The 27,011-nt window shown below is 40.4% G+C and overlaps 1 protein-coding gene across 1 annotated transcript in view; it reads right to left on the minus strand.

Annotated features, from left to right (window-relative positions):
• Positions 1-1,893: 1,893 nt before the first annotated feature.
• The window catches only part of ALDH1A1 (aldehyde dehydrogenase 1 family member A1), a 42,227-nt gene continuing 17,109 nt past the window's right edge, over positions 1,894-27,011 (minus strand). Inside the window, exons 7-13 of the mRNA XM_044272975.1 lie at positions 25,245-25,358; positions 23,220-23,322; positions 20,828-21,012; positions 14,936-15,100; positions 12,929-13,086; positions 3,331-3,405; positions 1,894-2,295 (exon numbers count right to left, since the gene is read on the minus strand). Of these exons, the coding sequence (XP_044128910.1) occupies positions 2,223-2,295; positions 3,331-3,405; positions 12,929-13,086; positions 14,936-15,100; positions 20,828-21,012; positions 23,220-23,322; positions 25,245-25,358 (873 nt within the window). The 3' untranslated portion in view covers positions 1,894-2,222. The remainder of the gene's footprint in view (positions 2,296-3,330; positions 3,406-12,928; positions 13,087-14,935; positions 15,101-20,827; positions 21,013-23,219; positions 23,323-25,244; positions 25,359-27,011) is intronic.

Consider the following 27,011-nt stretch of genomic DNA (forward strand, 5'->3'; position numbering starts at 1 on the left):
ATGCAGGCCCCCCTTAAAAAAAAAAATATTAAAAAAATCTTATACTGAAAATCAGTGGTCACTCGTTGCCTCTTTGGTCTTAGGTGTAAGACTCAGTAACCTGAGTGTCTAGTCAATTTTTAACTAAATATCAACCTATTAGCATCAGCTCTAAGGCCTGTATAGTCCCATCAGAATTGGCTTAAGAAAACACATAAGACATGCATATATTCCATTCACATGTCATCTCTGTTTTGGATCCACTCCTGTTTTTTTTGGGCATTAGCAATACTGATCGATTACTGACCAAATGCTCACCGAGTGAAGGCGGATGCTGAACAGACAGTATCAGTTTTTTGGGGGTTATTGTTCTGATGGATCAGAGGAAGAGCAAAATAATTAGTGATGTCAACACAAACTTACTGCTGACACCCTCTCCACTGTGTCGGGGGCTCTACTTGTATAAGCGTTTAATAGAACATGTTCTGTAGACATCTATGTGGAATCAGCTGATGACGGTGTAATAGGAGTGCGCTTCTTCTTGACGCTAACATCGACCTGTAAGGCTGAGTTCATAGTTATTTGGTCAGTTTTGGCCTCGTGACTGCCCAATTAAGTGAAGTGTGCAGTGATTCTAAGGGCTGTTTCACACGAGCGGATGCCGTGCGTGGCATCCGCTCCGTGAAAGAGTGCCAAGACCCGATGCAGACTGCAGAGGCACGGAGCATTAACATGACTGATAATGCTCCGTGCCTCTCTGTGATCTCTTTACTACGAAATCACAGTGAGATAAAGTTGTCACTGTGATTTCATAGTAAAGAGATCACAGAGAGGCACGGAGCATTATCAGTCATGTTAATGCTCCGTGCCTCTGTAGTCTGCGTCGGGTCTTGGCACTCTTTCACGGAGCGGATGCCACGCACGGCATCCTCTCGTGTGAAACAGCCCTAAGAGCGACGCCTGTCATCTGCATGTCATACTGACTGTATTATTTCACTAACACAGAAGACTCCCTATGCGTATTATTGCTAGACACAGTGTTCTACACTACTATTAAGGCTCTCAGCAGCCAGGAAATAGCAGTTTTTAACGCGATTCGCTGCAAATAAATTCAGATCAAACCAAATTTTTGGGAAAAATTGGGCGAACCGGCCGAATCGAATTTTTGAGAAATTCGCTCATCTCTAATTATTTACATTATTATATTTATAATATCAAGGTTCATATACAAAATCTCAATAATATAGGTACAAATAGCAACAAAAAAACACGTTTTTTATTCCAAATGTGCTGTCATACTTTCCAATATCCCCATTTGTTTTCAAATTCACTTGTAACAATATACAATATGATTTTCCATTATTTTTCCCTTTTACCACTTATTTTTATGTTTGTTTATATTTTTTATTACTAATTACAGTATGTCTTTAGTTCTATTTTCTCTATATTTTCATTGTGTATTTCGATTCATATTTTCTCTTCTATAATCCCTCTTCATATTTTTCAGGATAATTTTGTGATTGATGATAATGAATATGATGCGGAGGCCTCCCAGGGAGGGGAGATTGAGGTGCTGGAATACAGCTGGACCTCGATCTTCTGTCCCCGAAGGGTAGTGCTAGGTTATCAAATATTCTGTATTACTGAACAGTCATAAAAGCATACACTATATAAAACTAACTTGAAATGCTAGAGAACTGTCAGGAAGAGAGTATAAAATGTTGAAACATGTTACTGTAACTTTGCTGGCTCTCCCCTGGCACCCCCATCAACTCTGTCTACTGTAACTATGTCCCCGAGTGCAAAGAAAAGTGGGCCTTCTGCCCAAAGAAAGCAACCAGATTACTTGTGCAGACTAGTAATGCAAGTAAATAGTGAAATAGCTAAACAGAACTACAGGAATTAATGCAAACAAACAGCAAAATCATTTCTTTTATTGGTGAGTTATGAGTTACATGCAGCAATTATATTTTTAGGAAATATACCTATCTGCCACTAGCATCTACTAAAGAAGTACATATACAGTATTTCCAGTACCTACAACTGTCATTTTATTGTTTACTGATACTGTACCGTCTAACAGAGAACAACAAGTACAACTAGTAATCACTGTATAGACATGGTCATTTTTTTTCTTATTAAAGCACCAGAAAGATATGGTCACTATTTTACTGCAGAACATTTGAATTATGCATTTTAACATCTTAGCAAAATGTTGGGTAAAGAGTAGATGCTTTACATCTTTAAGAGTTCTTCTGTGAGATCTTCATGGTAACTGTTTTCACTTCAGTGTACTCATGTATGCCATATTCACCCCTATGAAGAAATAATATTCACATTAGATAACATATAAAGGGGAAAATTTGGATGGGATAATCAAAGGTTATAGTTTAAAGATAACACTTTTCTATCAGGCAATATGTGCTACCATTGGTGAGGAAACCACTGGTGGTGGAGAAACCTGCTGTTCAAAGGGTGCCAATGTTGCCTTATATAGGTTTCATGAGAGCCACGAGCAAAGAATCAATGTCCTGTGTAAATGTCTGACACTACTAAAAGTAATATTATATATTATTAATGATGAGGACTAGTTTTATAGCGATCTTCATAGATTCTGGGAGTTGTAGTTTCAAAACAGCTGGAGTTCTGGAGGTTGCTGACTCCTGGTCTAAGGCTACCTCCACACTAGCGGTAGCCTTTTCCGGCAGGCTGTTCTGGCGGGGGAACAGCTTGCCGGATCTGTGCTACCGCTAGTCCACCGTGCTGCCGGAAGTTCGCTCTGGTCCCATTCACTATAATGTTGTAGTTTTTGTAGTTTGTAGCTGCAGAATGTTGTAGTTTTTGTCCGGCCGCCTCTCGGCTTGTTTGTTGTGCTGCAGCCGGCCCGCCCCCATTATAGTGAATGGTGCCGGAGCCGACTTCCGGTGGCACAGTGGACTAGCAGTAGCACAGATCCGGCAGGCTGTTCCACCACCAGAACAGCCTGTTGGACAAGGCTACCGCAAGTGTGAAAGTAGCCTAACAACATATAGCTTTCCTGCCAGGAAGATAGTTGCGAAGCTCTTTAGTAAAATCTCCATATTTCTGTAAAAATATAGAGAGGTTAACTCTTTCTTAGCCAAACCTGTCAAGCTCTTTACACATACCATTGGTGGCTAGTCTACACATAAATGTTTCCAGAATCAGGGCTCATATCCAAACTGTCACTTGTATTGTCATCTTTTTCTTTGCATATATTTAGCAATGAATATGGCATCATGGTCAAAGTGCTTATGGGTATATCATACAATATTTTTTTTTAATTATTATTTAATGTTAGCTTCTATAATTAATGAACTCTGTGGAACTTACATTTCACGTCCATTTCCTGACATCTTAAACCCTCCAAATGGACACTGAGGGGACAAGGCACTGTAGCAATTTATCCTGTAAAATAAAAACACAAATGTTTATATCATATTTCTGTAATTCCCTGTAATATAATATTTCTGTAATTCACAGCTCAACATTCACCAGCTGTTGAATTCATTATAGAAAGATTGCAGTGCTGTTATTTAAAGGGGTCTCTGAGAATGCATAATATGGCTTAAAGGGGTTGTTCACTTTTTGGGGCTCTTTAGGCAGATCCCTTCTCCTGACCAGACCTGAAAAGGGAAGAGTGCTTACTTGCTCCTTGCTGGCAGATCCTAGTTTCTTCGCTGCCCTGGTGTCTCACTTGGGTCCCATGCTGCTGTTAACATCCACTTTGACGCCATTGCAGGCAGTCATTGACCTGCCCCACCCTGTTTCACATCAGTTGGTCATGTGATGCAAGGGGGGCATGTCGCCGCTGTAGCCAGTCAATGGCTGCAGCAGTGTGAAAAGCAGATGTTGTCAGCAGAAGACCTGATTGAGAAAACGGTAGGGAGTAAACGAGCCGGGACCCAGCAGCATGGAGTAGGTAAATCTGTTTCTCTTTTGATGTCTGGCTAGGAGCAGGGAACTGCTCAAAGACCCCCAAAATGGTGAGTAACCCGTTTAAGGTTTCCTTGAGTTAAAAAAAAGTTGCAATAAGTTTCTGCCTGCCTTACTACATTCATTTTAGATCCTCTGAAATTCAGTTTACAACCTACTCCTTGTGTGTTCTCTTCTCCATATCTACAGCATGTCAGCTGATGTTCTTGGAAGCCCCCTCCACACTCTGATCTGCCATGTAAAACTACCTGCTGATACCTCTGATATTGAGAGAATGGAGGGAGAGAGCATAGAAAGCTATCAGAAGGAACAGTGCACTGACGGATTTATGTTAGATGAGTTGATACCAGCATTTTTTTGGGGGTCCGAGTAAACTATTTACGAGGGTTTTAGTAGGGACTTCTGTATTAAAGCCATCTCCAGATGACTTGAATTTCTAAAAGGGATTCTTAAAACCATTTAAAGCTGGTCTTGGAGAAAACAGCAGTAGGTGGTGTGAGTGTTCAAATTGACGGTATGTACTGTACGTGTTCAAATTAAGTGTACAGTATGTGTACTATTCACCGATCCCAATGGTGGGATCACTGTTTGAGGGTGCATTCGCATGACTGTATTTCCGGTGTGCATCCATTCCGCATTTTTAGTTGATTGCATGTGGACCCATTCACTTCTACAAGGCCGGAAAAATGTGGACACCACATGGATGCTGAGCAGCAAATTATACCATGTGTTCTATTCTTGGCCATTTTGAGGACAGGAAAAGCCATTTTTTCAATGGGGCTGCGAAAAAGTGCAGAATGCACACGGACTGCATCCATATTTTGCAGATCCATGATTTGCAGACCCCAAATTGGATATGGTCGTATAAGTGCACGCTAAAGGTCTATTCTGTAGTTAATATGGAAAGGCACAGTTCTTTCCACAGGTGGTTGATCTCATATCAATAATATTCCACAGAGTTAATTTCAACCCAGATGATACAGTATAATTCAGTTTTTTTATTTCATCCATTAAGCCACTCTATAAAAATATCTAGGAATACGCTAGCCATGGTTCAGATATCTGATGCTGCCAACTTTCAAAACCACCATTAATCATCTTCTTTTCTGAAGCTGTGCCACACGGCATTATATGTCAAGAAGAGAAAACATTATCTCATTGTCCATGTTTTAAAGAATATTTCCCTCTTCTACTTTAATGTAACACTCATTTATCAAAACCGATATTTTAATAACATTTCCTTTCTCAATTGTTATCCCACTTATTTGATAAAGGCTTGGAATAGACAAATCAAAGTATTTAGAAACAGGAAAGGGTAGACTGCTACATGATCCTTCCTAGAAGAAGCAGAGAAAAAGTCTACTTGTCGAAAGATCTAGCATTTCCATCTCCATGAGTTGATACTCAACTGAAGATAAACTGCTGATATAAATATTTCACTTTGCGAATATATTGAAAAATTACAATTTCAGACTCTAAGTATGACATAAATAGTATAGAAATGTCTGAGAACATCTATGGGAACATAATTCTACGTGAAAGTACTTTATTATACAATTGTATAAAACTGGTATTTGCCAATTGTTGCAACCAGGTATCTAAGTATCCTTCAAATGGTTTAATAATCTAGAATGGCTTATATGTGCAATGTGAACCTCACTGGTATCCAAATAGCAGATTGTGATTTACTGGTAGATGTCACAGCAGGAACCAGTAGATATCAATGTAAGGCAGGGGCGTCGTTAGGTCAAAACATTCGAGGCTGGAGCCCCGGATGTTTTGTCCAGTGCCCCGAATGCCCCCGGCCCGCGGCACTGCCTCCTAGCTAATTTATTCACTTCACTTGCCTCTGTCATCCACAGATCCCCTCCCCGCCCAGCGCCGCCTCCTAGCTAATTTATTCACTTCACTTGCCTCTGTGTAATCTTGCACAGGTGCACTGGCAGAGGCATCGTCGAGCGAAGTGCGAATGCGCCTTCTTCCAGCGCACCTCGTTCGACGATGCCTCTGCCTGTGCGCCTGAGATTACACAGAGGCAAGTGAAGTGAATAAATGAGCTAGGAGGTGGCGCTGGGTGGGGAGGGGATCTGTGGATGACACTTAGAGGGATCTGTGAATGACATTTATGGGGATCTATGGTGGATGACACTTATGGGGGATCTGTGGATGACACTTATGGGGGATCTGTGGATGACACTTATGGGGGATCTGTGGATGACACTTATGGGGGGTCTGTGGATGACACTGTTATTGATGATCTGTGGGGTTGCCCAGACGGCTAGGCCCTTCACTGTAGTTATTAACCCTATTCAGCAGTCCCCCATTCACTGAAGGGGGGGACTGCTGAAAGGGGTTAATAACTACTGTGAAGCCCCCCCCCCCCCCCCCCCCGTGGCTTCATGGGGTGGGGGTGTGGCTTCTTGTGGGCTCGTGCCCCGGATCTCTTCAGACTCTAGCAATGCTTTTGATGTGAGGTCACTAGACTGCGTAGGAAACAGAAGTAAAAAGATGCCTCCATGTAGTTTTGTGTTCCAGTATAAAAAGGAAGGAGCATGGGAGGCATGGTAGTAAAGCAACTGTAATGGTGACTGGTATCAATATTATGGACACCCTGAGGTATCTGATAAAGAGGCATCCAAAAATTTAAGACAACATACTTTAGTGTTCTAGTCAATATCTCATTGGTAGATCACCTAATGCAGGTCCCCCCTTAAAAAAAAAAAAAAATCTTATACTAAAAATGAGTGGCCTCTTTGGTCTTAGGTGTAAGACTCAGTAGCCTGAGTGTCTAGTCAATTTTAACTAAATATCCACCTATTAGCATCATGTTATGTTTGGGTCCAAAATTGTGTGCCTACTAATTTCTTGATAAATGTCTGTGATACAGAGCATCAGGTCCCCTGCATATGGGAGATAAAAATGTGAAACAATGTTCTGGCAGCTTAAAGTCAAAACTAGGGAGACATTATGAGTTTATTGCATACTGTATTATTAACTACAATATATAAGGCTATGTTCAGATCTGCCTCTGAGGCTCAATAAGGAAATCACATTGGAGTTTTTGCCAAATTTGACATGGACAGTATTGCAGCAGGCAGACAGCCACTGAAGTCCATGAGGAACTAGGGATATCTCTTGAATAATGGATCCAGCAGTTTTGAAGCTTTCATTATGAACATCAGTTTGACCTGCAGTATCTTGCGAGCTCTTAAATTTGCTTCAAGTGACAGTTAATAAAAATGCTCGCTTATAGGCATTCTTAACCCAGAGGACAGTCATTAATTCTCCATAATGGGATTCAATAGGTTTTTAAGGACTAAAAAAGAACTGATGAATGACATTGAGGCTGTTATAAGTTTTTTTTTTTTTTATAGTAGAAGGGTATGATTATCTGCTACCACTGTACTAGCTAGAGATTGCAGAAATAGCTAATGCTATCAATGTTTAAACTCACGGCTATCTGTTGGCAGCTTCAATCATCTCTTATGAGTCTGGGAAAATATGTGACCTTCTAACATCCCCACCTAGCAAACAATCCAGGTTCATTCAGGTTCCCAGTTCTTGACAGTAGCCAAATAAAACTAGGGCCAACAATTTTATAAACTCTTTTGACCTAACGATATACTGTATTTCTTAACTAGAAGCAATGTGTCATGGAACAGCTGTTCTGCCAGCATTTACAGCATTTCTTATGTAACACAGTAATTTAAGCCCTAGCAATAATCATGTTCTAATAATGTTATATGTACATAGCTTTTATTTGCATGCCATATTATTCTCCACCTAAATTTAAAAATCTTTCTGCACGTTCAGGACCACAGATGGTCTACATCCTGCAGCAGGACAAACCTTTATTGCAGTTCCTAAATATGTCACAGAGAGAATGCAAAGAGATGAAGAAATGTAAAAAAAAAAAAACATGTAAGAAGGTGATAATTTTTAGTTAGGGGAATAGCCCCAGGATAAACCAGCTCAGGAACAAGAAGTCTTATCTACTGAAAATCCTCTTGTTTATGAGTTTTGGGACCATAAGACAAATAAAGGGACACTGTTATCAATATGTTTTTCTTACATATTAACAGCCCATATGTAATTTTTTATTTTTTTTAAATAAAAATAAGAGGATGGTTTTCTGGGTATAATTCTCTTAATATATTCTGCTTCCTGTCCTCCTGACACTTGAACTTCCTGTTTTGCTTGAACCTTTAGCACGGAAAACAGTCTTACTTGACTTGATTTACTGTGGCCAGAGAGGGGATGGGGATGAATAACTCAATTAGAGCATCACACATATCACTGATAAGTATAGTACTCTGTGGACATCTTTAGGCTTATCAGGAGAACAATAGAACTGGCATACTGTTATCTCAATTCTACATTATACTATTATACTAGCAGATAACATATTCCTTTCTCAGAAACTGCAAATTAAAGAATGAATTACCTATCTGTATGTCTGATTTTTTGTTTGCTTAGTGCTGACTGCTACAGATGAACAATATTTTATTTTTATTATTTTTGATGGTACATATTTTTTTCTTTGACTATTGAGTTTATAAAATACCACTACATGACCCTTTAAGAAAAATCACTGCTATATTTATATCATAAACGGATGTACAGTTCAATAATAAGAAAAAAATCTGAATGTCCAACAATAACAGTACATGTCCAGCCTAATGTTAGCAAAGTGGATAACAGCATAAGAATCAGTATACCACATTCAGAGCTAAGGCCTAACAACTTAATATCCCTTCTGCCATGTTATCACACAAGAAAAGGTGCACACAGCCATTATTATTTTTTTGTGCACCCTGAGCCAGCTCCAGAGTTCCCATATTCCCATTTTTATTTTTTGTACACAGCCTTTCTATTGTGTTTATACCCATGCCATCTACAGTGTATGCCATTCAGGATCTTCTGCTATCGCTCTATGCGAAGGAATTGAATGCAAAGGATTAAAGACTAAATAAAAAATCTTAGTATTTAAACATCAAGGTCAGATCTGATTTTTGGCAGCATCCAACTTACCAAGCCTCGTGACTCATTGAAAATATTTGACCTGCTAATAAATCATCAAACAATTTAGGTTCATCCAGGTTCTCACTTCTTAATGGCAAATAAACTACAGATAAGAAACTTGGACACACCGCCACAATTTTTCTTTTAAAACTCTAAATTGTAGGCACTGCTCCATTTTACAGTCATCTAGTGTGTCTCTTTTAAAACTGTATTTAGATACAAATCATGCTACGATGAATAGTTACTTGGTATATACAGAGTATCTCCTTCTTAGATATCTGCCAGGACGTAAAGTAATTAATGATATTATTATATAAGCACAGACATAAGATAACTGTTATCTGTCCCAACCATGACAGGCGTGGGAAGCTTCTGCAGCTCCCAGGCGGTCATGGTAACCAATCAGAGCTCTACGATTTCACTGCGGGGGCTCCGGTTGGAGGGCAGAGGGAGCCTCATCCCTCTGCCTAACCTCATAGATGCCTCAATCACTTTTGAACTTGGCATCTGAGGGGTTAAATTACGGGGATCAGCATGATCGCTAATCCCCGTCATTGCAGCCAGTTGCCTGCTGTATTACACAGCCAGCACCCGCTGCGTATGAAGCGGGATCACAGCAGCATCCCGCTCCATACAATTCCCGATGCATAATTCCATACATGTATGGGGTTAAAAAAGACATATATTTATTAAGTTCAACCACTTAAATTACTTTAACTCTAAGCAGTCAACACATGGTATTCTGCCCAGAGGGGTGTATGCCCAGAAACGCAGAACTACAACACAACAGTGCTAAAAATTGAGCCACCATTGTAACCATTAAGCCACTGTGCATCATGTTCTTTGGCCTAAAGGCCCCTTTACATGGATTAAGTCAGCAGCGACTGTCGTTTCCTCTGTATGGGGACAAGCGATTACTGAGTGTTTGCTCATTCATCGAGTGATTGGTGGCACCTTCCTACAGGGCAATTATCAGGAGCAACTGCCCCAGTCATTGGCCCTTGTACACCTAGAAGCTGATGTTAGAGAATTCTTCTTCCTCATCTTTCGATTCCTCTCAGTACATAGGCTGGTTAAGGATGTAATAAGGCCCTGTGTGCAGACCTCTACATCACTTCGGCAGATCCACCGCCGCTTCTAAATGTAAGACAGCTTCCCCGCATTTGCCACACCCATTTTTTAGACCTGGCATGAGCGGGGAGAAGTTGCAAATTGAGGCGCAAAGGACCTTTAAGCCGCAATTTATGCCAGAAATATACCTTATTTAGGTGTATTTCTGTTTAAAAAATGACCCCCCTATGTCTTTAATAATTTTCTTGTAAGGCAAATATTATAGACTAGCAAAAGGACCCAGCTTCCCACGGATATATTTCATCTATTTCATTTAATGTTTGTGTGTGTCATTAAACGATATCGACAGTATCCCCCCATAACAGTGACCTTTACAGCATCCCGCCCCTTTAACAGTGAACTCCACAGTCCCCCACCCCTTAACACTGCCCCCCCCACTTTAAAATGGGACCTACACAGCAGCCCATCCCCTTAACGTTGACCTTTACAGCAGCCCACCCCTTTAACAGTGATATTCAAACCACCCCACTCCCTTAACAGTGACCCCCACAGTACACAACTCCCTTAACAGTGACCTCACAGTACCCTGCTGCCTTAACAGTGATCTCCACAGCAGTTGCCCCTTTAATAGTGGCCCCTACCCCCCTTAACAGTGACCTCCACAATGTCAACCCCTTTAACAGTGACATCCACAGCGGCCTGCCTCATTAACAGTAACATCCACAGTGAACGCCTCTTTAACAGTGACCTCCACAGTTTCCGCCCCTTTAACAGTGACCTCCACAACGCCCTGCCCCTTTAACGCTAGGGCTACACAATGACATGTTGAGCACACACCTAAAATACATCTATCCATCTTGATAGATGAGCAGAGCCGGTACAATGGAGGAATTTCCTGCAGGAAACGTTTCCACAGTAGGAAATCTATTGTTTTCCCATGGATTAACCTTAACCACCCTTTTTAAAACAAGTAGAAAAGTATTTCATAGTAAACCTTTCAAAAGACTAAATATTATCAAGTCTAAAAAATGTTCCAAAAGTTTTATAAAGCTGGGGTATTTTGTGAAAGCTCTCTTACACAGTTTTATTTATTTGCACAAAAAACTTTTTTTTTTATTCTGACTTTTTCCAGCACTAATGAGTATTAATACTATATGACTTGTATAAACAGACAATGCATCAGTGAAATCACGACAATTAAAAAGCAGTACAGTATTTCAATAGCAGTGTGAATAGTGCCTAATGGGTCATTCCTATGCTTTAAAAAAAAACTGAACCTAGAAATCAATGCTAAAAGTAAACAAGAAATATAATTTTCCTCACTGTTTGTCCATCTTTAGCAGTTCCTACATGATCCTGTCATTATTATGAACCCTATTAGGCCAGGCATATTGCCTGGTAGGGTTGATCATGCTGATTAAAACAGTCTTTTTGTGCCTGCGCCAGTGACTTCAGTCCAATCACAAGTGGAGATGCCGGAGGCTTCACACACAGTGGAGGAGCGCAGTTACTAGCAAGATGGAAAGGGAAGTATTCTCTCTCGCTCTCCTCTGCAAATGCTTCACTACCTCCATTGATTACGTACATACAGTACATTATCAAAATCATGCATTCCTAGGGGAATGTATTATTTTGATAAAACCCACTGACACAATGACTCCATTTAATGATGGACCACCAATGGTTATTAGAGAGTCACCAAGCAGGCACAGTAAGTCAGAGCTACTAGCCCTGTCAATCAAAGGGGAGGGGGGAGTGTAATAAGTACTAGGGGCATAGCTGTAGCGGTGCTAGAAGCACTACAGCTCGGCCCTTGGTGCTCTAACTGCCTGATTTACATAAAGATCTCAGGAATGCTGCAACCTACAAAGATAAATAAGGTATCATTTTAATCAGCATGCTTAACCCTATCAGGGAATATACCTGGCTTAATGCGGTTGATCATACTGACAGAGGCTCTTTAAACTCTGCAGAGAATATAAAGGTTAATCTACTGATCTGCTCTGTCTTAAGCTGGAGACCAGCTGAGAGACAAGGATTAGCTAATGGGTGAGGCTTAACAATATTATTATTCTACTGCAGACACAGCGCGAGGAGGCACCTGCTCCTGTCACTTCTCTCATAGTCTGTCATACAACTGTGAGGAGGAGAAGGGTGGTTATAGTTGACCCTCTGGGAATATCTTTCTAAATTTTTACAATGATATGAGACAAAATAGGAAAAGAAGGAGATGAAGGAAGGAAGGGTGGGGAAATGTATTTTTTTGTTCAAATTCTGTGTTTAGTGTACCTTTAACATTGGGGCACTCACTGCCATCTTTAGCCCATGCCTGTTGTGTAGCATTTGGCTGAGAAGATCCACCTACAAGGAATTTGCTGGAATAATGTGGATACACTTCCAAAATTGCTCTCTTATGCATATGCTAGTATATGTACATTACGGGGACATTTACTAATCTTTTGTGGAGTAAACAGGTCACAAATTTAGTTGCACGCTATTTGTGCAGTAAAATTTGCGACTTTTTCCTGCTCGTGCCACTTTTCTGAAGTGGCAAGAAAAGGGGGCTTGGCATAGGCAGGGAAGCAGGCGGGTCAACAGGCCTGGCTCATTTATCAATTTCCATGCTGGTTTTTGGCATGGAAAATGGCTTACATCTACACCAGCAAGAGTGCTGCTGTAGGGAACATTCTCAAGTCCCGTTGCTGGACGAAGAGCCAAACTTACGAAGAGGCCTGCGTCTCCACATAAATTTGGAGCTTCTTCTGGCAGCGCAGAGGGATTTGAGACCGGCGTGAAAAATGCTAGTCTTAACAAATGTTCCCCTAAGGATTTTAGTGTTCTACTTTTAGCAGACATTCATAATTCCACCTTGATCGCTTACATGTACACAGTTCCTGCTTACCAGACAGATCCTGCTTGAAGAGCAGCAGAAAACATCATTGCTTTGTCAAGGTCTTTGGTGAAAACTCCAGCAGCCAGTCCATATGTAGTGTTGTTTGCCCTCTTAATTACTTCATCGATAGTTTTGAACTTCATAATTTGCTGTACAGGCCCAAATATCTATAGACATAAAATATAGACATATTTTATATATCAGCAAGAAGCAAGAAAACCCATATAAAAACCTTTGGAGGATATCAGGGAAAGCATTCTAAATAAGCAAGCCATTTAAATAGGGATGTTGATATAGTGTATATCTTCATATGTTAGTTTCATGTCCCTGGCCACCACAGTTATTACAAATCCATATCTGTTGTTTCAATGTCCTTCACTGACAATTTGGCCATTTGGGGTGAAGATGCAACAGATGATAATTAGACTCCATTCATATGTGATTCCTCCCTATCCTTTCCCTGCACTTATAAATAATTTTTCAGTCTTTTTTTTTTCCACAATTAGTTTTTTCCAATTGTTGTCCCTAGCTCCTTCACACGTCTGTCCCTGGACTCTGAACGCTGGAAAATGGCTACCGTATTTATAGGGCTGTGACATCACAGGGCTGGCTGGCTGCTGATTGGCTGCATGCAGGCATGTCAATCTGGGTGATCCCGCCTTCCCAGAGTTCCTTGCCCCATGTCCTCAGTCCTCACACGTGTAGCCGCCATTTTAGGAAAATTGAGATTCGTTACCACGAAGCGCAAGGACATTCACATCCGTTGCTTCGTCAGCTTCGATTCGCTCATCTCTATTCATATTTATCCCTTTTTCTGGGACCTTTATACTTTTTTATATGCTAATTTAATTTAGCTTTTGATTATAACTGATTGCATCTTGAATTTATCTTATGATACTCACTAATCAGCAAATGCCATTACTTTGCTGCACATAAAATGTTGTACTATCTGGTGGCCATTGAAATTAAAAGGGGTTAAGCCATGACTGATACAGAACATCTCTTTCTAACAAATAGCCCTGTACCTCACATGAATCCAGAGATCTGCCCATTCTTTGCTCTAATTATTCTTCTAGATTAGGGTGTGTGTCCTTTCTACTGCAGCTTTCTCCCTATCACAGCTCAGGGTGTGCATCGTTTCAGGGGGTATGCTTTCGCCCTGTAATTTTCACATCCTCTAATGGTAGATATAGCCAGTGGATGTTGAAGGATGAAGCTGAGCATGTGCAACCACCTCGGTAGGTGAACACACACATTACTATACAGAATAAATACCAAAGGTGCCATTATAATGAAGTAAATGGAATATCAATAATAAAACAAAAAGAAATTTTAGAAGCAAAACAAAAAAAAAAGTGACACTGCCTTTGAATAAAGTAATGGATTGATGAGAAAGGATGACAACATTCACTTAATTAAGTGCTAAACATACTGTCACGGTCCCTCCCATGCCAGATCTGAAAAGATCTGAGAGACTGGCGGCACGTGGTGGTATCTGACAGTCTCTTTGTTTTCTCCTTGCAGTGTTGTTGTTTGGTAATGACCACACCTCTTGTCAGGTGCAGCTTGTGGTCATTACTGAAGCTCTATTTAGTTCTGACTCGCACTGCTTACCATGCAGTTGATATTTCCTGCTGGAGTTGGTTGAGCTGGTGTGTTGTTCCTTTGGATCACCTGCTCCTCCATTCTTCTTTAAGCTAAGTGCATTTTGTTGTTGGCTTGTGTTGGTTGTTTTGTGGGCCTCAGGGAAATCCTGGTTCCTTCATCTGGGAAGGAACCAGTAGTCTCATTCCCTGCCACTACTACTAGGGATTTCCAGGGTCTCCAGGGCTAAGGTTCTGGTGTATGAGTATTTCCACCTTCAGGGTCTACTCATATTGGCAGGAGTCAGGAAGAGGTCTAGGGATTCCTAGGAGGTCACCATCCCTCTCCCTTTCCTTTGCGGCCTAGACTCCGGTCTAGTTCCTTTTGTGTGTTATCTGGTGTTTTCCCCTCCCCATTACCTGTGACACATACCTCTTCTTTGGCAATGCGCATCTCATCTTTAACATTTGAGAAAACCGTAGGCTGGATGAAGAAGCCTTTATTGCCCCATGGGCCACCTCCACATTCCAGTTTTGCTCCTTCTTTCTTTCCACTTTCAATTAAATCAAGAATTCGGTCATATTGCTCCTTGTCAATCTGAAGTACAAAATTATGAAGATTGTATGTTATTTTTACAAACCTGTTCAATGTAACAAAATTGTAGAATCGGATCATGTAATTACTTATATACACAAGCATTTGAAAGTTGTTTTAAATAATTTAAAGTAATGGAACTGCCAAAAAATTCTATTAACATTGGAATTTGTGGTCATGACAATACCTATGGCGATGACAATAATTCCAGTTAAGCACAAGAGTTAACAGACCATGTAATTCTTTTTCACCACAATCTCAGGTTTCCTTTCTCCAGTTTTTTGTTAACTTGTTTATCCTGTAACTTGAGCCAACCTCTATAATGCAGAATCTAGACCCAAGATAATGAGATTGACTATAAAAGCTTTACGCTTGACTGCAATACAAGTGAAATGACTTCCTTGAAGAAATTGGTAGATGTTCAGCCTTTCTTCTGGCATTCATGCCTTGTGCAGTTAGATCCTCACAGGTTTTATCTGGATGTGTGTAATTTAACTGTATCTACACATTGCAATTATAGTGGATTCGGAAAGTCTTCGCATCCTCACTTTTTCCCATTTTGTTAAGTGCTAAAATAAAAAAGTCATGTTTTCCCACATTAATCTCCACTCCATTCCCCTTAACTCCTTAAGGACACAGCTATATTTCACTTTAAGGACCAGGCCATTTTTTGCAAATCTGACCATTGTCACTTTAAGTGGTGATAACTTTAAAACGCTTTGACTTATCCAGGCCATTCTGAGATAGTTTTTTCGTCACATATTGTACTTCATGACACTGGTAAAATGGAGTAAAAAAAAATCATTTTTATTTATAAAAAAAAAAAAAATTGGAAAAAATTAGCAAATTTCCAAGTTTCAATTTCTCTACTTCTATAATACATAGTAATACCTACTATATCATTTTGGGAATGACATTTTATTTTTGGGGGACATTACAAGGCTTAGAAGTTTAGAAGCAAATCTTGAAATTTTTCAGAAATTTTCAAAAACCCACTTTTTAGGGACGAGTTCAGGTCTGAAGTCACTTTGTGAGGCTTACATAATAGAAATCACCCAAAAATGACCCTATTCTAGAAACTACACCCCTCAAGGAATTCAAAACTGATTTTACAAACGTCGTTAACCCTTTAGGTGTTCCACAAGAACTAATGGAAAATAGAGATACCGTAAACCGCTGTACGGGCACACGGCAGGGCGCAGAAGGAAAGTAATGCCATACGGTTTTTGGAAGTCAGATTTTGCTGGACTGGTTTTTTGACACCATGTCCCATTTGAAGCCCCCTGATGCACCCCTAGAGTAGAAACTCCAAAAAAGTGACCCCATTTAAAAAAAATTGATAGGGTAGCAGTTTTGTTGGTACTAGTTTAGGGTACATATGATGGTTGCTCTATATTACACTTTTTGTGAGGCAAGGTAACAAGAAATAGCTGTTTTGGAACCGTTTTTATTTTTTGTTATTTACAACATTCATCTTATTTTTTGCGGGATGAGATGAAGGTTAGATTGGTACTATTTTGGTGGGCATACGCTTTTTTAATCGCTTGCTGTTGTACTTTTTGTGATGTAAGGTGACAAAAAAATTGTTTATTTACCACAGTTTTTATTTTTTACGGTGTTCATCTGAGGGGTTAGGTCATGTGATATGTTTATAGAGCCGGTTGATATGGACGCAGCGATACCTAATACCTTTTTTCCCCCCTAATTTTTCCCAATTTGTTTTTCTTTATTTGGGGAAAATTACGTTTTTGTTTATTTTTACTTGAAACTTTTATTTTTTGAGAGGGAAAACTTTATTTTTTCAACTTTTTTTTCACTTAATTTTTTGTCCCTCTTTGGGACTTCAACTTTTGGGGGTCTCATCCTTTACAATGCGTTCCAATACTTCTGTATTGGAATGCATTGGCTGTATGAGTAATACAGTGTGTATTACTCATACAGCTTTCGGCCTGTGAGATACTGATGATGAGAATACCCCTTTAATGGATTATATTTATTGTTTTTTGTAGCCAACAACATTTATCTTACAAAACAATGTCTGTAAAATGCCCAGCAATCAAGTTCATTTTATGACATAACTCTATATATCCCTATGCATCTGGGAACAAAAGTGAGGCATCTTTTCTGAGTTATCAATTCAAGGGGGATTTTAGGCTTTAGATCCTTTTCCACTGAAAATGATAGTCTCATTAGACACCTACTAGAAAGACTAGAAGGTGGGCCGTCGAAAAGGCATTTACAGTATATTGCACACTGTGCTGCTTGTTAAAATCCCATCAACAACAGACTCAAGGTTCTTCTGCATGAGATCTTTCAGCTAAGATAAAGGCTTATGTTTGTTTTGTAAAAAAGATGTACACATCAGAATTCAATTTGCTAGCAGTTCAAGCGGTATGTTTAATCATGTGTCTAGGCCAAGAACTGAAAACAACACCTTGGAGTCTTGCCAAGGACTAGACTAGTTATTTTCTTGCACATTTTGATCCCTAAAGCATAGAAAGCCTGGGAACCTGGCATAGTCACATAGCACCAATACATCAGCTCTTACTTCTATGTATAATTATAACACCCTTTGGTATCTTTACGCACAGCACTCTTTTATTAAGGTACACAAGTGTATAATTCTACTAGTCTTACTGGGAAACTAAATGTGGGATATTTGACAGCTGAAAAAAAGCTACTAGAAATAAGCCTGACATCCCCTAATAACAATAAGGCTAGGTTCACCTCTATGAGGCTATTTTCTCCGTTCTGGTATAGGAACAGAAAAAATAAATACATAAATAATGTGAGTCCTGGATCTGGTAGATGCCTTCTTCTGAATCTACAACTATGGAAGCGAATGTGGGTCTTCTGTACCACTGAACAGATTTGTCTTAGGGCTACTCCTAAGGACATTTTTTGACTCCCCTGGTCATCACCCTTTAACCCTTAAGGACACAAGACGTACATGTACGTCATATCTGGCCGGGACTTAAAAACCAGTGACGTACATGTACGTTAGGGATCGACTGATATTGATTTTTTAGGGCCGATACCGATAATTTGTGAACTTTCAGGCCGATAGCCAATAATTTATACCGATATTCTGGGAATTTTTATTTTTGAAAAAAAATAAAAAATAATTCCCACAAATCTGCTGAAAATTAATGTTTATTGTTAATGTGTAGTTTTTTTGTTGTAAATCTTTCTTTTTCATTTATACTTAATATTTTGGTGTTTTATTTTTGTAACTTTTTTTTTTTTTACTAACTTTTAGCCCCCTTAGGGACTAGAACCCTTGTCCTATTCACCCTGATAGAGATCTATCAGGGTGAATAGGAGCTCACACTGTCCCTGCTGCTCTGTGCTTTGTGCACACAGCAGCATGGAGCTTACCATGGCAGCCAGGGCTTCAATAGCGTCCTGGCTGCCATGGTAACCGATCGGAGCCCCAGCATTACACTGCTGGGGCTCCGATCGGAGGAGGAGGGGAGAGGGGATCCTGTGGAGGGGCGCACTGCGCCGCCAATGCTTAATACTGGGGGGGAGGGGGGGCGCACTGCGCCACCAATGTCTAATACTGGGGTTGGGGGGGGGGGGCGCACTGCGCCACCAATGAAGATTAAAGGGGTTGTCCAAGTTATATTTATTGATGACCTATCCCCAGGATAGGTCATCAATATCAGATCGGAGGGGGTCCGACACCCGGCACCCCCTCTGATCAGCTGTTTGAAGAAGAGACTCGCACGGTGTCAGCGCTGCCTCCTCTTCACTGTTTACCTTGTAGCCGTTGCATCTGCAGTGGTGAGCAGGTGTAATTACACCCAAGCCTTCCTATTGAAATGAATGGGAAGGGTTGGGTGTAATTACACCTGCTCACCACTGCAGATGCAACGGCTACAAGGTAAACAGTGAAGAGGAGGCAGCGCTGACACCGTGCGAGTCTCCTCTTCAAACAGCTGATCGGAGGGGGTGCCGGGTGTCGGACCCCCTCCGATCTGATATTGATGACCTATCCTGGGGATAGGTCATCAATAAATATAACTTGGACAACCCCATTCTCATTCATTCATATACAGGAGGCGGGAGCTGGCTGCAGAATCACATAGCCGGCTCCCGACCTCTATGAGCATTAGCTGCGATCCGCGGCACCTGAGGGGTTAACTATCGCAGATCGCAGCTACAGCTCATAGAGGTCGGGAGCCGGCTATGTCATTCTGCAGCTCCCGCCTCCTGTATATGAATAAATGAGAGATTAAGCTTCATTGGTGGTGCAGTGGCCATAGCTCCTCCCCTCCTCTTGTCCCCTGTCCTTTCATTGGCGGCAGCAGCAGCAGCAGCATAGGGGGAGGAGACACTGCTTCCTTCTCCCCTGTGCTGCTAAGGGGAACACGGAGAGCGCTGTCAGCAGCGCGATCTGTGTTCCCCATAAGCTATCGGAATATTGGCAAAATAAATGCCGATACCGATAGCGTTCAAAATCCTGAATATCGGCCGATAATATCGGTAAATCCGATAATCGGTCGATCCCTAATGTACGTCATGCCGATCGAGCGGGTGCAGGAGCTGCACCAGCCCGATTCGCGCAGGGGTTTGGCAGGGTGCGGGTGGCCATCGGGTCCCTGCGCTGCTGTGACGGGGACACAATGGCAGGGAAGGAAGCCCGATGCCTTCCTTAGGCATCGTGGCTTCCTTCCATGACAGCCTGTGAGATCCAGCCCTCTGAATACAAGGTTTGGATCATACTGGTTGGTATTACATTCATGATATACTCCCTTATGGTTTTGGCATTAGCTGTTTGGCACTAGGCACTTTATATGTATGTCATATGTGGCAGTTTGTTTTATTCCCACTAGTTGTTTGCATCTCCAATGAGGTTTACTATATACTATTTTTTTTCCTTGATTACACATCTTGATGCTTCTTACCATGTGGGTATTGCAATTATGCCATCACTATACTTTTGGAGCCTGTATTTTTAACATATAATGTACCAGTGTGATTCATTTCTTTCTTGTATATTTATGCAGCCATTTTAAAGTATTTATTTTATGTAGTGATCAATAAAATATACATTTTATATCAATTAGTGCTGTGCATAGTTTTGCTGTGTTGGAATTTTTGAAGATATGCATGGCACTTACTAACGTATGAGTGGAGCCATCGTTGTTTGTTGAGAAAACTAGCTATCTAGAACCCATTGCTCAGGCACACTCCCATAAGGGAAGCTGCCTTAAATACCGTGGGTTGACCAACAATAGGCTGGGAAAGATTGAGGGGCCTGTTAGTCCTTGAAGAGATGGAGAGAGCACACCCATCCTACAGGCAGTGAGAAGCAGAACAGGTGAAAAACAGGCCTCATCATGTGTGGAGAGAGAGGGCAGCTCTGCTTTGGTGGCTGGGACCACCAGGAACCAGCAAGAAGCCAGAGAAGCAGCAAGGAAGACAACAGGCGAGTGCTCCAGCAGGAATACCCATAAGGAGAAGTAATGCAGCAGGCACAAATTGCAGGTATAACATCCTAGTTTTAGCTTTTACAAACTGCATCAAAAACTTTATCAAAACCTGAACTTGTGCTGGCAGATTCAAGGTCAGTCAGATAAATTCCCTAGCTCAGACTAACTACAACATAACAAATATCAATGTCTATATGATTGTGAATCATCATATCTCAAGAACTAGCTTTTTATATAAATTCATCCTTCATGACCATTATGTAACTATTAAGTTAAGAAAACTAAAATATACCTGTGGCCCTTGCTCTGTTGCAGGTGAGAGGGTATCTCCTAGAACCCGTTTTTTAGCTCTCTCAACACTTTTGCGCACAAATTCATCATAGATTTGTTCTTCCACAAATAATCGAGATGCAGCTATACAACATTGCCCTTGGTGATAGAACAGAGCTTGGTGGGCTGTCTCTAATGCCAGGTCCACTGGAATAAAAAGTATATTGCACAGATTATTTGAGAAATAGAGGAAGCAATTCGTTTTTTCAAGTTTAGTATGCATGGCTATCAATGTCTATAAATCAGAAATCTCCTTTATTGTCCATCAATGAAGAAAAACAGACTTTGAACAGACTGTCACTTTGAACATGGTGTCTGAGCATATTATAGAGCAGGAGGAGCTGAGCAGATTGATATATACAGGTCCTTCTAAAAAAATTTGCATATTGTGATAAAGTTCATTATTTTCTGTAATATACTGATAAACATTAGACTTTCATATATTTTAGATTCATTACACACCACCTGAAGTAGTTCAAGCCTTTTATTGTTTTAATATTGATGATTTTGGCATACAGCTCATGAGCTGTATGCCAAAATCATCAATATTAAAACAATAAAAGGCTTGAACTACTTCAGTTGTGTGTAATGAATCTAAAATATATGAAAGTCTAAAGTTTATCAGTACATTACAGAAAATAATGAACTTTATCACAATATGCTAATTTTTTTAGAAGGACCTGTAGTTTAGTAGGGAAAAGATTCAGCAAAACTTTAATTTCATTTATTCAATTAAATTCCTGCTCATTCTGGTCTTTGACCAAGTTAAGGAGTGACTGACAGCCTTTCCTATGACTGTGGATACAAAGATAGCTGTCAATCACTGAAAGGACTGCCTCCTTGACTGCAAAGCCCAGAATGAACAGGAATTTAACGCCTTCAGGACCAGGTGATTTTCTATTTTTTATTTTTTTATTTTTACTTCCAGCCTTCCCAAAGGTGTAATTTTTTACTTTACAATTCATAATGCCATAGGGCTTGTCTTTTGAAGGACAAGTTGTACTTTCTAACAGCACCATTTATAGTTGCATACAATGTAGTGGGAAGCTGGAAAAAAATCTAAATGGTGTGGAATTATAAAAAAAGAAAACCACAATTCCACCACAGTTTTATGGGTTTTGTTTTTACAGCATTTCCTATGTGGTTACTTTCAGTACAATTTCAACGACACCACACATGTACAGTTTTTTTTGCATTTTAATACTGAGAAAAATAAAAACTTTAGAATGTTTTCAACTTTTTTTCATTTCACCATTTGCTGTATGTGATAAATATTTTTATATTTTAATAGTACAGGCGTTTTGGCATGCGGCAATGTCCGTGATGTTTAATTTTTTTTAATGTATTTTGTTTTAATTTTGGGTAAAAGGGGTGATTTTAATTTTTACTTTTTTTTTTAGAGATTTTTTTTTTAAGTTGTGAATAATAGCATAGGAGCAGTCTTAACCCTTTCAGGACCAAGCTATTTTTCACCTAAAGGACCAAGACAAATTTTGAAAATCTGATGTGTCACTTTATCTGGTAATAACTTTGGAATGTTTTTACTTATCCAAGCCATTCTGAGACTGTTTTCTTGTGACATATTGTACTTCATGAAAGTGGTACATTTGATACGATATCTTGCACCTTTATTTATAAAAAGGTCCAAAATTTAAACATATGGATTTTGGAGGGCAGATTTCACTGGGATAATTTTAAGTTGTCATGTAGCATTTAAATACCCCCTGATGCATTCCTACAGTAGTAACCTGAGACGGTAGATAATGTAATAATTCTATGGAACCGCTCATTACGGATGCGGCAATATCTAAGAGGTCTATTTTTATTTCATATTTTTATTTATTTTTCTATAAATAAAAAAATTGCTGAATTAAGGGAAAGGGGCACTTTTAGAAAAAAACTTTTGTTCGTTTTTTTATTTTTGTCCCAGTACAGTGACTTGAAAATTTCAGGATCTGATCCCTGTTTCAATGTAGTCTGGGGGCTGGTTCTCATAGGCTTCCGTACATGGCAGACACCGAGGCCTTTGCGAGGCTAGGGCCTGCCATGACAACCATTGGCCCACTGTCACTGCAGCGCGAGGGGCCAATGGAGAGGAAGTCTCCTCCCTCTGCGGATACAGCAGGGGCCCTGCTGTCAGTCACAGCCGAGCCCCTGCATTGATCAGGCACGCACAGCTCCCGTGCCCACCCGATCATCATGATGTACTACTACATCAATTTGCAAGAAATCACTTCCCGCTGTGACACACTAGTTTGCCATGTGGCGCCAAGGGGTTAACTTACTGATAATGACAGTGCTTATAATAACAATCTAAAATAAACAGTAAAACTAACATAGTGAGTGATACTAACAATCTGCATCAGCAAAAATAATGAGTGGACTTTTTCCTCCAAGCTCCAGTGAAACTCTCTTAAGGTTGGTCTTTCCAGCAGCTTGCTTTATTAACTTTCCGACCTAAAAAATAGATACATTAAGTAACATTTTCTCTTTAAAATTGAATGGAAAATTCTAAAGCTATGTACATAGTCTGGTAATGATGCTCAGAAGGCCATCTATATTTTAATATTTTGTTTTTAGAATGCAAACTAGTTATTTAGAATGTAAACTGCTGAGACCAGACAATTGAGGTAGCTGCACAATTTTGCTGTATAATTGGACAGCCATTGGTTCCTCCTGGTGGGCATGACATGCAGTTAATCGCACCATCCGGTCTCACAACTACCAGTCTATTAAATTGCCAGTTTTTTTTTTTTTTTTCTGCTCCAAAAGAGTTGCTGGGGATTCACTTTAAATTACTTAGGCATACTAGCACTAGATGCACTTCCACTATATCTGAAGGCTAATATTCATTTTTTACTAATTTATGGAGGCCCATCCACTAGAAACCAGTCACTTTATTATCCCACAAATCCAACTGCAACAATCTTAGTTACCCATACTTAGGTAAAACTTTACACAACTTTCAAAATTCTGCATCCAGTCAGCTTCCATGCTTTCAGTCAGCACTAAATACTATCAGGTTCTATTTTCTACTACATTAAAGGTCCATGCACATAGCTTTGCTGCACACATGCAGCACACAGAGTACTCCAAGGATATGGAAACCGTTGCGCTGTTTCTTATTGTTCCTTTGCTTCTTAACTGCAAACTTAAGCAACTTTCTAAATGGTCTTCATTAATTACATTCCTACCACTTTACAGTACTACTGCAGTGTATTTAGGTCCTTCTGGTGCTGCAGAATCTGACATAAATCCATCAGAGCACTGTTCCTTCTTGTGAATGCTCTCTCTGCTCTCCCCCTCCCTTCTCACGGTTGGAGATAGCATGGTGGAGAGGAAAGGGTTGAAAATGGCAAAATCAGAGTGTGGAGAGAAAGAAAGCATCTAAAGAATACAGTTAACTAAGGCTGTACATAAGGGAGGAAAGCATACACAAGGCAGTTTTAGGGGGAAAGCAACATCCATGACACAAATATCCAGCATGTATTACTCATAAAGAGAGGTTTGCATGAAAAAAGTCTGAAACTAGGAGCAGGATACAAGCCAGAGGGCCTGAAAACGAATGAAAGAATAACTACAGACTGGAACTTAGTTCAACAATGTAAACACTAAAATATGTAAAAATCACTTTTTTATAGAAAATGTGTCCATAGCCTTTAAGGATCCGTATTATGGACACACTGTAGAATAATTCTTCTAAAGGAGAATATATCCATAATACAGCATGCAATGGCTTATCCAGTCACAGAAAATCCACAATACAACCATGTGTATAAGGCACTGGAGTAATAAACTGTTCCACTAATCCCTTAATATAATAAATTGTAACCTGCTTTACCTGTCTGTTGTATGCAGTGGCCCTATCCCAGGGGTAGTCAACCTCCGGCTCCCAGCTGTTGTGAAACTACAACTCCCAGTATGCATACTTGCTCTGCTCTTCTAAGAACTCTCATAGAAATGAATGGAGCATGCTGGGAATTGTAGTTTCACAACAGCTGGGAGCCGGAGGTTGACCACCCCTGCCCTATCCTATTAGTTCCCTGTGACTGAGACTCTATTGTTTCTTTTGCTCATCCACCTTAGCGTATACTGCATAACATCTGCTTATACTGCAACTGTATTATTTTTTTCTACAAGGACGCACCAGATTCAGCAGATGTGGGAAACACATTTCTATGTAAGAAATGACATGCTGCTTTTGGTCATTCTTGAATATTATCAGTAATGCCATCACTAATAATGATTTAATATACCACATAATAGTATTTTCAGCACTGCCAGCATAGCATTAACTATAAATCTAATTGTAAACTAGACGCTTTCCAGTATGATTTTCTTTAGATGAAAGCAACGGAATGAGAAAATGAGAGCAATACCTCAGTTGAGCCAGTGAATGCAACTTTATCAATGTCCATGTGATGTGATATGGCTGCTCCAGCTGTGGGTCCAAATCCAGGAACAATGTTCACCACTCCTGGTGGAAAGCCTGCCTAGAAAATAAAAAGTAAATGAAGAGACATATTTATTTCACATTTACATTGTGTGGCTGTAATCACATAAGCACGATAACAAAAAATGGAATGGATTGGTCACCTTCTGGCTACTGTGTGTGTGTGTGTAAGATGACTATATGGCACTTACTAATATAGCCTTTGTTGATATTCTGTGCCGTTTGCTAAATTTCTTCAGCCATACTACCTAGTTAGACAAATCTTCTGTACTGTCCACCTAGCGGTCCTGTCCATAAGATGGCCACTGATGGAGGGTCATGTGACCAGACACACCACTCAGCCTCTTCAATTCTAATACACCACACCTGCACTAACTTCCAAACAGTGAAATGCAAATGGATACAGCACTTTTAACTTAATATTCTTGGATACAGCACTTTGTGAACAGTAAGCTTCCATAGCAATGGCCTTTTTGTCGTTTACCCTCTCTGTGGAAGGTGTCAACGACTGTCTTCTGGACAACTGTCAAGTCAGCAGTCTTCCCCAAGATTGTGTAGCCCACCATTTAAAGGCTTAGGAAACCTCTGCAGGTATTTTGTGTTGATAAGCTGGTTAAAGTATGACACCATAAGTCTGGCCCCATTCACACATGCACAATTTAGTTCCGCAAAATACATTTCTATGTGCGGCCCGGCCCACGGAAATGCAGATCCGCAGTTCAGGGTCTGCATTTCCGTTCCCAATTGTGGACAAGAATAGGCATAGTATATAATAGTGCCGGCAATGTGCGGTCCGCAAAATGCGGAACGCACATTGCCGCTGTCCGTGTTTTGCGGATCCACAAAACACGTTACGGACGTGTGAATGGAGCCTCTACAATATTGAACTTTTGGAGATACTGACTTTTGGATTTTCATTAGCCATAAGCCATAATCATCAACACTGTAAGAAATAAACTTTTGAAATAGATCACTCTGTGTGTAATGAATCTTTCTAATGTATGATATATATATATATATATTTGTGGTCATGGCTACTGCCAAGAGGTATCCGAAGAACCCTAGGGAGAAAACAACTGGAACAACCTAACCCAGCTAGGCGTGTCTTAGCTGACCTGACTAAATGGCTTGTTGTGTGCCCTAAGCCATGATCGTGGGTAGGCCTATAAGTGGGCATACCCTGTGGAAATGAGAAGATAAGGGAGGGAGGGTGGGGCACCTGAAAACGCACACCTGTGAGTGAGGGTGTGGCTCGTATATGAAGAGCCTCCGCCCCTCCCACAAATGCAGGCTGACTCATCAGCCTTACCAACTTGTGGTCATGGCTACGGCCAAGAGGTATCCGGAAAACCCTAGGGAGAAAACGGGAACAACCTAACCCAGCTAGGCGTGTCTTAGCTGACCTCACTAAATGGCTTGTTGTGTGCCCTAAGCCATGATCGTGGGTAGGCCTATAAGTGGGCATACCCTGTGGAAATGAGAAGATAAGGGAGGGAGGGTGGGGCACCTGAAAATGCACACCTGTGAGTGAGGGTGTGGCTCGTATATGAAGAGCCTCCGCCCCTCCCACAAATGCAGGCTGACTAATCAGCCTTACCAACATATATATATAAATTAACTTTTCGTTGATATTCTAATTTATTGAGATGCACCTGTATACTGACACTTAGAATTTTTCTAATTCAGAGCAGTG

The sequence above is a fragment of the Bufo gargarizans genome, chromosome 1 (genome assembly GCF_014858855.1).
Source record: "Bufo gargarizans isolate SCDJY-AF-19 chromosome 1, ASM1485885v1, whole genome shotgun sequence".
NCBI lineage: Eukaryota > Metazoa > Chordata > Amphibia > Anura > Bufonidae > Bufo > Bufo gargarizans.